This window comes from Gymnoscopelus microlampas (genome assembly GCF_963454915.1).
Source record: "Gymnoscopelus microlampas genome assembly, chromosome: 20".
Classification (NCBI taxonomy): Eukaryota; Metazoa; Chordata; class Actinopteri; order Myctophiformes; family Myctophidae; genus Gymnoscopelus; species Gymnoscopelus microlampas.
This window is the reverse complement of record NC_139957.1, coordinates 48,322,101-48,334,600: the sequence shown is the minus strand read 5'-3', so window position 1 is coordinate 48,334,600 and position 12,500 is coordinate 48,322,101. Positions and strand designations below refer to the sequence as shown.

At 34.1% G+C, this 12,500-nt stretch overlaps 1 protein-coding gene across 5 annotated transcripts in view; it reads left to right on the top strand.

Moving 5' to 3' along the window:
- ccdc88c (coiled-coil domain containing 88C) overlaps positions 1–12,500 on the top strand; it is a 112,906-nt gene that overhangs the window by 5,247 nt on the left and 95,159 nt on the right. For all 5 annotated transcript variants that reach the window (XM_084045621.1, XM_084045620.1, XM_084045618.1 and 2 more), the window contains exon 3: positions 2,959–3,067. In XM_084045621.1, the coding sequence (XP_083901747.1) occupies positions 2,959–3,067 (109 nt within the window). The remainder of the gene's footprint in view (positions 1–2,958; positions 3,068–12,500) is intronic.

Here is a 12,500-nt window from a genome sequence, read left to right as displayed (position 1 = left end):
TTCTGAACTACAGTATGTTTATAAAACACATTCTGAACTACAGTATGTTTATAAAACACATTCTGAACTACAGTATGTTTATAAAACACATTCTGAACTACAGTATGTTTATAAAACACATTCTGAACTACAGTATGTTTATAAAACACATTCTGAACTACAGTATGTTTATAAAACACATTCTGAACTACAGTATGTTTATAAAACACATTCTGAACTACAGTATGTTTATAAAACACATTCTGAACTACAGTATGTTTATAAAACACATTCTGAACTACAGTATGTTTATAAAACACATTCTGAACTACAGTATTTTTATAAAACACATTCTGAACTACAGTATGTTTATAAAACACATTCTGAACTACAGTATTTTTATAAAACACATTCTGAACTACAGTATGTTTATAAAACACATTCTGAACTACAGTATTTTTATAAAACACATTCTGAACTACAGTATGTTTATAAAACACATTCTGAACTACAGTATTTTTATAAAACACATTCTGAACTACAGTATGTTTATAAAACACATTCTGAACTACAGTATGTTTATAAAACACATTCTGAACTACAGTATGTTTATAAAACACATTCTGAACTACAGTATGTTTATAAAACACATTCTGAACTACAGTATGTTTATAAAACACATTCTGAACTACAGTATTTTTATAAAACACATTCTGAACTACAGTATGTTTATAAAACACATTCTGAACTACAGTATGTTTATAAAACACATTCTGAACTACAGTATGTTTATAAAACACATTCTGAACTACAGTATGTTTATAAAACACATTCTGAACTACAGTATGTTTATAAAACACATTCTGAACTACAGTATGTTTATAAAACACATTCTGAACTACAGTATGTTTATAAAACACATTCTGAACTACAGTATGTTTATAAAACACATTCTGAACTACAGTATGTTTATAAAACACATTCTGAAGTACAGTATGTTTATAAAACACATTCTGAACTACAGTATGTTTATAAAACACATTCTGAACTACAGTATGTTTATAAAACACATTCTGAACTACAGTATGTTTATAAAACACATTCTGAACTACAGTATGTTTATAAAACACATTCTGAACTACAGTATGTTTATAAAACACATTCTGAACTACAGTATGTTTATAAAACACATTCTGAACTACAGTATGTTTATAAAACACATTCTGAACTACAGTATGTTTATAAAACACATTCTGAACTACAGTATTTTTATAAAACACATTCTGAACTACAGTATGTTTATAAAACACATTCTGAACTACAGTATGTTTATAAAACACATTCTGAACTACAGTATGTTTATAAAACACATTCTGAACTACAGTATGTTTATAAAACACATTCTGAACTACAGTATGTTTATAAAACACATTCTGAACTACAGTATGTTTATAAAACACATTCTGAAGTACAGTATGTTTATAAAACACATTCTGAACTACAGTATGTTTATAAAACACATTCTGAACTACAGTATGTTTATAAAACACATTCTGAACTACAGTATGTTTATAAAACACATTCTGAACTACAGTATGTTTATAAAACACATTCTGAACTACAGTATGTTTATAAAACACATTCTGAACTACAGTATGTTTATAAAACACATTCTGAACTACAGTATGTTTATAAAACACATTCTGAACTACAGTATGTGTTTTCAGTCCCTCTGTCTGTCCGTCCGTCCGTCCGTGTGTGAGGAGCTAATCTCCGGCACCGTTGGCTTGATGCCAGTGAAACTGCACACACACTTCCTGGATGCCAATTCAGAGCCTCTGACCCAAATCTTTCACATAGGCCTGTTATAGCGCCACCAGGAGGCCGCTTTTTGCCAAACACTTTTTTTTGACAGTACTCCTATAGATTTTGTCCAAACATCACACAAATCGGTACACAGTATCTCTATAGTCATTGATCAAAACGGGTTTTTCAGATTTTTCATATTCCATTCTGATTGGCTAAGATTGGCTTGCAGGAGTGCTCCGTTTTGAACAAAATGCCTCAAATCATGAACACAGTGTGTGATTTCCGTGACATTTTGCACTCACATTCCCATTAGGCCGAGGAAGAAATGCCACTTGAAATTATTCAAATCAGCCTCATGGTGGCGCTATAACAGGCCGATTCGTGTTTTTACCTTTAACTGCACCGATCTGTGTGACAAAAACTCTGTATGCATATTCCCTAGAGCCCAATGAAAACCTTTGCCCTGCATTTTTCCCATCTGCCTTTTATAGCGCCACCAGGAGGCCGACCTATGTAAAACACATTTTTGGATATTACTCCTCCAGATTTTATTCAAATTTCATGCAAATCGGTACACATACAAAATCAAAGCATTGTTCTCAGCAAATTAATTTAGGCTGGGAGGTGTGTGTGTGTGTGTGTGTGTGTGTGTGTGTGTGTGTGTGTGTGTGTGTGTGTGTGTGTGTGTGTTGGGGGGATTAGGGTGAAAGTGGGTCAAAGAAGGGTCGTGGGGAGATGGGGGGGGGGGGGGGGTAAAATATAAACCAACCAGTGTCCTCATGGGACGACCCCCCCCCCCCTCCTTTGTGATGGACTTACTGTTCATTTCATTCACATTCAGAATAAAGACTTTTAGAACAGTTACGGTAATGTTTGGCCACCGCCCACAGAGCTGAGAGACATCACCTGATTGGCCCACTGGCCTGTCAATCGTCAACATGTTAATTCTAAGTACAGATGTAACTCTGGTCCTTGACCTCTGACCTTGTTGACATCCACAGGTAGAAGGTCAGAGGTCAACAGAACATACTGTATCTGATCTACAAACACATTGTCAGCTTGTAGATCTGCTATGTTTGCACACTGTGTGTGTGCGTGTGCGTGTGCGTGTGGGTGTGTGCGTGTGTGTCTTAACACCTTTGTGATAATTGTGTGTGTGTGTTTCCATAGCGACCCCAGCCCCACCAATCAGAGGCTGAATAAAAACGTAAACAACGATGTGGCGATGAGACTTCACAACCTGACCGTCTTGATACGCCATATAAGGACATACTACCAGGTACACACACACACACACACACACACACACACACACACACACACACACACACACACACACACACACACACACACACACACACACACACACACACACACACACACACACACACACACACACACACACACACACACACACACACACACACCTGGTGGTGACATTATGGTCCAAAGTCTGTGTGTTTATGGTGTGTGTGTGTGTGTGTGTGTGTGTGTGTGTGTGTGTGTGTGTGTGTGTGACTGTGTGTGTGTGTGTGTATAGTGTGTTGACATTACACTGTGCTCAGACTGAACTGATGTATCATATCAACACAATACGTTTTTTAGTTCATTAAATAATAGTTTATTGTGGATATTCCTCACAACACTGTCCTATAAACCAATAGAAAACAGTAATAGTGTCCTATGTTTCTTGTAAACCAATAGAAAACAGTAACAGTGTCCTATGTTTCTTATAAACCAATAGAAAACAGTGTCCTATGTTTCTTATAAACCAATAGAAAACAGTGTCCTATGTTTCCTATAAACCAATAGAAAACAGTAATAAGCCCCCTTTCCAGTGCAGCTTAAGCACCACACCACACCGCACCGCACCGCACCACACCACACCACACCACACCACACCACACCACACTACACTACACTACTTACACCGCACCACACCACACCACACCACACCACACCACACCACACCACACCGCACTACACCGCACCACACCACACCGCACCGCACCGCACCGCACCACACCACACCACACCACACCACACCACACCACACCACACCACACCACACCACACCACACTACACCACACCACACCACACCACACCACACCACACCGCATTAAAATATCTACCGTTTCCATTACACAAAAGTACCGCTGCTCAAATCCACAGGTATGAGTAGCAGACTCCGGTCATTCACATCATTTGTAATGTAAATGTTTGCCTAACAATGGAATGTAGGTGAGTGGCCAACTGTCCTGTATACAAATGCAAATCACCTGTGCACGTGGCCCAGCTTGGCCTAGCTCAGACCTACCCAGGACTGGGTACTTTTTAGGCACCAGTTTAGTACCACTTACACACCACTCTACCCACTTCATTGTAGTGGAAACCGAGGCACAAGTGGTCGGTGTGGTGTGGGGTGAGGCCATGCATATGGAAAGCCGCCTGTAATAGTGTCCTATGTTTCTTATAAACCAATAGAAAACAGTAATAGTGTCCTATGTTTCTTATAAACCAATAGAAAACAGTAATAGTGTCCTATGTTTCCTATAAACTAATAGAAAACAGTAATAGTGTCCTATGTTTCTTATAAACCAATAGAAAACAGTAATAGTGTCCTATGTTTCTTATAAACCAATAGAAAACAGTAATAGTGTCCTATGTTTCTTATAAACCAATAGAAAACAGTAATAGTGTCCTATGTTTCTTATAAACCAATAGAAAACAGTAATAGTGTCCTATGTTTCTTATAAACCAATAGAAAACAGTAATAGTGTCCTATGTTTCTTATAAACCAATAGAAAACAGTAATAGTGTCCTATGTTTCTTATAAACCAATAGAAAACAGTAACAGTGTCCTATGTTTCTTATAAACCAATAGAAAACAGTAACAGTGTCTTATGTTTCTTATAAACCAATAGAAAACAGTAACAGTGTCCTATGTTTCCTATAAACCAATAGAAAACAGTAATAGTGTCCTATGTTTCTTATAAACCAATAGAAAACAGTAATAGTGTCCTATGTTTCCTATAAACCAATAGAAAACAGTAATAGTGTCCTATGTTTCTTATAAACCAATAGAAAACAGTAATAGTGTCCTATGTTTCTTATAAACCAATAGAAAACAGTAATAGTGTCCTATGTTTCTTATAAACCAATAGAAAACAGTAACAGTGTCCTATGTTTCTTATAAACCAATAGAAAACAGTGTCCTATGTTTCTTATAAACCAATAGAAAACAGTAATAGTGTCCTATGTTTCTTATAAACCAATAGAAAACAGTAATAGTGTCCTATGTTTCTTATAAACCAATAGAAAACAGTAATAGTGTCCTATGTTTCTTATAAACCAATAGAAAACAGTAATAGTGTCCTATGTTTCTTATAAACCAATAGAAAACAGTGTCCTATGTTTCTTATAAACCAATAGAAAACAGTAATAGTGTCCTATGTTTCTTATAAACCAATAGAAAACAGTAATAGTGTCCTATGTTTCTTATAAACCAATAGAAAACAGTGTCCTATGTTTCTTATAAACCAATAGAAAACAGTAATAGTGTCCTATGTTTCTTATAAATCAATAGAAAACAGTAACAATGTCTTATGTTTCTTATAAACCAATAGAAAACAGTAATAGTGTCCTATGTTTCTTATAAACCAATAGAAAACAGTAATAGTGTCCTATGTTTCTTATAAACCAATAGAAAACAGTAACAATGTCTTATGTTTCTTATAAACCAATAGAAAACAGTAACAATGTCTTATGTTTCTTATAAACCAATAGAAAACAGTGTCCTATGTTTCTTATAAACCAATAGAAAACAGTGTCCTATGTTTCTTATAAACCAATAGAAAACAGTAATAGTGTCCTATGTTTCTTATAAACCAATAGAAAACAGTAATAGTGTCCTATGTTTCTTATAAACCAATAGAAAACAGTAATAGTGTCCTATGTTTCTTATAAACCAATAGAAAACAGTAATAGTGTCCTATGTTTCTTATAAACCAATAGAAAACAGTAATAGTGTCCTATGTTTCTTATAAACCAATAGAAAACAGTGTCCTATGTTTCTTATAAACCAATAGAAAACAGTAATAGTGTCCTATGTTTCTTATAAACCAATAGAAAACAGTGTCCTATGTTTCTTATAAACCAATAGAAAACAGTAATAGTGTCCTATGTTTCTTATAAATCAATAGAAAACAGTAACAATGTCTTATGTTTCTTATAAACCAATAGAAAACAGTAATAGTGTCCTATGTTTCTTATAAACCAATAGAAAACAGTAATAGTGTCCTATGTTTCTTATAAACCAATAGAAAACAGTAACAATGTCTTATGTTTCTTATAAACCAATAGAAAACAGTAACAATGTCTTATGTTTCTTATAAACCAATAGAAAACAGTGTCCTATGTTTCTTATAAACCAATAGAAAACAGTGTCCTATGTTTCTTATAAACCAATAGAAAACAGTAATAGTGTCCTATGTTTCTTATAAACCAATAGAAAACAGTAATAGTGTCCTATGTTTCTTATAAACCAATAGAAAACAGTAATAGTGTCCTATGTTTCTTATAAACCAATAGAAAACAGTAATAGTGTCCTATGTTTCTTATAAACCAATAGAAAACAGTAATAGTGTCCTATGTTTCTTATAAACCAATAGAAAACAGTGTTTTATGTTTCTTATAAACCAATAGAAAACAGTAACAGTGTCCTATGTTTCTTATAAACCAATAGAAAACAGTAACAGTGTCCTATGTTTCTTATAAACCAATAGAAAACAGTAATAGTGTCCTATGTTTCTTATAAACCAATAGAAAACAGTAATAGTGTCCTATGTTTCTTATAAACCAATAGAAAACAGTAATAGTGTCCTATGTTTCTTATAAACCAATAGAAAACAGTAATAGTGTCCTATGTTTCTTATAAACCAATAGAAAACAGTAATAGTGTCCTATGTTTCTTATAAACCAATAGAAAACAGTAACAATGTCTTATGTTTCTTATAAACCAATAGAAAACAGTAACAATGTCTTATGTTTCTTATAAACCAATAGAAAACAGTGTCCTATGTTTCTTATAAACCAATAGAAAACAGTGTCCTATGTTTCTTATAAACCAATAGAAAACAGTAATAGTGTCCTATGTTTCTTATAAACCAATAGAAAACAGTAATAGTGTCCTATGTTTCTTATAAACCAATAGAAAACAGTAATAGTGTCCTATGTTTCTTATAAACCAATAGAAAACAGTAATAGTGTCCTATGTTTCTTATAAACCAATAGAAAACAGTAATAGTGTCCTATGTTTCTTATAAACCAATAGAAAACAGTGTCCTATGTTTCTTATAAACCAATAGAAAACAGTGTCCTATGTTTCTTATAAACCAATAGAAAACAGTAATAGTGTCCTATGTTTCTTATAAACCAATAGAAAACAGTAATAGTGTCCTATGTTTCTTATAAACCAATAGAAAACAGTAATAGTGTCCTATGTTTCTTATAAACCAATAGAAAACAGTAACAATGTCTTATGTTTCTTATAAACCAATAGAAAACAGTAATAGTGTCCTATGTTTCTTATAAACCAATAGAAAACAGTAATAGTGTCCTATGTTTCTTATAAACCAATAGAAAACAGTAATAGTGTCCTATGTTTCTTATAAACCAATAGAAAACAGTAACAATGTCTTATGTTTCTTATAAACCAATAGAAAACAGTAACAATGTCTTATGTTTCTTATAAACCAATAGAAAACAGTGTCCTATGTTTCTTATAAACCAATAGAAAACAGTGTCCTATGTTTCTTATAAACCAATAGAAAACAGTAATAGTGTCCTATGTTTCTTATAAACCAATAGAAAACAGTAATAGTGTCCTATGTTTCCTATAAACCAATAGAAAACAGTGTCCTATGTTTCTTATAAACCAATAGAAAACAGTAATAGTGTCCTATGTTTCTTATAAACCAATAGAAAACAGTAATAGTGTCCTATGTTTCTTATAAACCAATAGAAAACAGTGTCCTATGTTTCTTATAAACCAATAGAAAACAGTAATAGTGTCCTATGTTTCTTATAAACCAATAGAAAACAGTAATAGTGTCCTATGTTTCTTATAAACCAATAGAAAACAGTGTCCTATGTTTCTTATAAACCAATAGAAAACAGTAATAGTGTCCTATGTTTCTTATAAACCAATAGAAAACAGTGTCCTATGTTTCTTATAAACCAATAGAAAACAGTGTCCTATGTTTCTTATAAACCAATAGAAAACAGTAATAGTGTCCTATGTTTCTTATAAACCAATAGAAAACAGTAATAGTGTCCTATGTTTCTTATAAACCAATAGAAAACAGTAATAGTGTCCTATGTTTCTTATAAACCAATAGAAAACAGTAACAATGTCTTATGTTTCTTATAAACCAATAGAAAACAGTAATAGTGTCCTATGTTTCTTATAAACCAATAGAAAACAGTAATAGTGTCCTATGTTTCTTATAAACCAATAGAAAACAGTAATAGTGTCCTATGTTTCTTATAAACCAATAGAAAACAGTAACAATGTCTTATGTTTCTTATAAACCAATAGAAAACAGTAACAATGTCTTATGTTTCTTATAAACCAATAGAAAACAGTGTCCTATGTTTCTTATAAACCAATAGAAAACAGTGTCCTATGTTTCTTATAAACCAATAGAAAACAGTAATAGTGTCCTATGTTTCTTATAAACCAATAGAAAACAGTAATAGTGTCCTATGTTTCCTATAAACCAATAGAAAACAGTGTCCTATGTTTCTTATAAACCAATAGAAAACAGTAATAGTGTCCTATGTTTCTTATAAACCAATAGAAAACAGTAATAGTGTCCTATGTTTCTTATAAACCAATAGAAAACAGTAATAGTGTCCTATGTTTCTTATAAACCAATAGAAAACAGTAATAGTGTCCTATGTTTCTTATAAACCAATAGAAAACAGTGTCCTATGTTTCTTATAAACCAATAGAAAACAGTAACAGTGTCCTATGTTTCTTATAAACCAATAGAAAACAGTAATAGTGTCCTATGTTTCTTATAAACCAATAGAAAACAGTGTCCTATGTTTCTTATAAACCAATAGAAAACAGTAATAGTGTCCTATGTTTCTTATAAACCAATAGAAAACAGTAATAGTGTCCTATGTTTCTTATAAACCAATAGAAAACAGTGTCCTATGTTTCTTATAAACCAATAGAAAACAGTAATAGTGTCCTATGTTTCTTATAAATCAATAGAAAACAGTAACAATGTCTTATGTTTCTTATAAACCAATAGAAAACAGTAATAGTGTCCTATGTTTCTTATAAACCAATAGAAAACAGTAATAGTGTCCTATGTTTCTTATAAACCAATAGAAAACAGTGTCCTATGTTTCTTATAAACCAATAGAAAACAGTAACAGTGTCCTATGTTTCTTATAAACCAATAGAAAACAGTGTCCTATGTTTCTTATAAACCAATAGAAAACAGTGTCCTATGTTTCTTATAAACCAATAGAAAACAGTAATAGTGTCCTATGTTTCTTATAAATCAATAGAAAACAGTAATAGTGTCCTATGTGTCCTATAAACCAATAGAAAACAGTGTCCTATGTTTCTTATAAACCAATAGAAAACAGTAACAGTGTCCTATGTTTCTTATAAACCAATAGAAAACAGTGTCCTATGTTTCTTATAAACCAATAGAAAACAGTGTCCTATGTTTCTTATAAACCAATAGAAAACAGTAACAGTGTCCTATGTTTCTTATAAACCAATAGAAAACAGTAATAGTGTCCTATGTTTCTTATAAACCAATAGAAAACAGTGTCCTATGTTTCTTATAAACCAATAGAAAACAGTAATAGTGTCCTATGTTTCTTATAAACCAATAGAAAACAGTAATAGTGTCCTATGTTTCTTATAAACCAATAGAAAACAGTAATAGTGTCCTATGTTTCTTATAAACCAATAGAAAACAGTAATAGTGTCCTATGTTTCTTATAAACCAATAGAAAACAGTAATAGTGTCCTATGTTTCTTATAAACCAATAGAAAACAGTAATAGTGTCCTATGTTTCTTATAAACTAATAGAAAACAGTAATAGTGTCCTATGTTTCTTATAAACCAATAGAAAACAGTAATAGTGTCCTATGTTTCTTATAAACCAATAGAAAACAGTAATAGTGTCCTATGTTTCTTATAAACCAATAGAAAACAGTAATAGTGTCCTATGTTTCCTATAAACCAATAGAAAACAGTAACAGTGTCTTATGTTTCTTATAAACCAATAGAAAACAGTAATAGTGTCCTATGTTTCTTATAAACCAATAGAAAACAGTAATAGTGTCCTATGTTTCTTATAAACCAATAGAAAACAGTAACAGTGTCCTATGTTTCTTATAAACCAATAGAAAACAGTAATAGTGTCCTATGTTTCTTATAAACCAATAGAAAACAGTAATAGTGTCCTATGTTTCCTATAAACTAATAGAAAACAGTAATAGTGTCCTATGTTTCCTATAAACCAATAGAAAACAGTAATAGTGTCCTATGTTTCTTATAAACCAATAGAAAACAGTAACAGTGTCCTATGTTTCCTATAAACTAATAGAAAACAGTGTCCTATGTTTCCTATAAACCAATAGAAAACAGTAATAGTGTCCTATGTTTCTTATAAACCAATAGAAAACAGTAATAGTGTCCTATGTTTCTTATAAACCAATAGAAAACAGTAATAGTGTCCTATGTTTCTTATAAACCAATAGAAAACAGTAATAGTGTCCTATGTTTCCTATAAACTAATAGAAAACAGTAATAGTGTCCTATGTTTCTTATAAACCAATAGAAAACAGTAATAGTGTCCTATGTTTCCTATAAACTAATAGAAAACAGTAATAGTGTCCTATGTTTCCTATAAACCAATAGAAAACAGTAATAGTGTGCAATGCAAAAACGAGAGCTGAGAAAACTGTGGGGCGGAGTCCTTTTTTTCTCGTTTTTGCATTCAGCCAATCACAAGGCGGCAGGGCGGGGCTTGGCATAACAATATCACGCCCCTCCTCTCAATGAGCTTAGCCTGGTAAACCCTCCCTCCGGAAATCTCATTTCCATTTGATTTCAGGAGTGAGTCTGGCCTGAACCGCCTTTCTGCAATATTGTCTGTGTACGCCAAACTGACGAGCCTATCAGCGTCGTCGCACATCGTTCTGTGATTGACAGCGACAGTTGGCCAATCAGGTGGCGAGTTCGAGTGAGCCCGAATGAAGCCGAGTGCAGCCTGAGTGCCGCCGACAAAAGACGAACGGCAGCCATTGTTGTTTGTCCGAGTGCCTTCACTTCTTACTTTAGTTTTTAAAACGGTCTCAAACTTCTTTTTTGAGGCACGGAATTTACTATTAAGATATCGTTTGGATAGAATTTAGTTGTTTAACTTCATATATGTGGTCAATTAATCATGACAGAGCCTATTTAAAAATATAAATTTAGAGAACCGGCAGGGGCGGGCAGTGACACGCATGTATCCCAATAAGGCAACCTATTTTGGGCATGGCCGTCTCAAAAGTCCCGTTGCGTCACATAGTCTGGAGGTGGTAAAAATGAACTGCTGATTGGCTGAAGGGGAAAAACGATCATTGGCTGAAGGGGTTGTCAGTCAACGGTATTACTCCCGCCCAACTCCAGCCCACAGCCAATATTGCAGAATGGGCGATCAGGCCAGACTCACTCCTGGAATCAAATGGAAATGAGATTTCCGGAGGGAGGGTTTACCAGGCCTTAGTGCTGAACTCCTCCCTCACAGCTCTGGCTAACCTGGTGGAAGCACTGTGTGTGTGTGTGTGTGTGTGTGTGTGTGTGTGTGTGTGTGTGTGTGTGTGTGTGTGTGTGTGTGTGTGTGTGTGTGTGTGTGTGTGTGTGTGTGTGTGTGTGTGTGTGTGTGTGTGTTAATGATTGTATTGACCTCACTCAGCTGTCATCTCTGTCAGCCAATAGCCTTCAGGCATGTTGAAAACAAAAGTTTGTGATTGGTTGCAGGTCAGAGGTCACAGAGGTCAACTTTGATTGATTGAATACTTTATTAGTCAGAAATGTAAAAACATACAGTCAGACATTAAGGATAAAAGGATCGACCGATTATCAGCCTCATAGTTTATTATTATTATGTGTGTGTGTGTGTGTGTGTGTGTGTGTGTGTGTGTGTGTGTGTGTGTGTGTGTGTGTGTGTGTGTGTGTGTGTGTGTGTGTGTGTGTGTGTGTGTGTGTGTGTGTAGCAGGGTATTTGGCGGTGGTTAGAGATTAACCATCAATGGTCAGATTAACCCTGTCCTACCCAGAGTGACCCAGTTCAGAGTCAGACAGGACACGCACGCACGTGCGCACGGGTGTGTGTGTGTGTGTGTGTGTGTGTGTGTGTGTATGTGTGTTTGTGTCAGAGACACTCTCTCCTAATTAGATGATCCTCTTGTCTGGTGAAAACCTGCTGTTCTCCCCTGAGAGACAAAGGAGGAGAGAGAGGCCTTCCTCCTCTCCTCTCCTCCTCTCCTCTCCTCTCCTCTCCTCCTCCTCTCCTCTCCTCCTCTATGTAATATGTAACAGAGTGGTTCACTACCTCAGAAAGTCTAATATCTCGCGATGGGGAGGAAATCCCTTTGGGTTAAGATGTTGACTTTCCATGCGGGAAACCC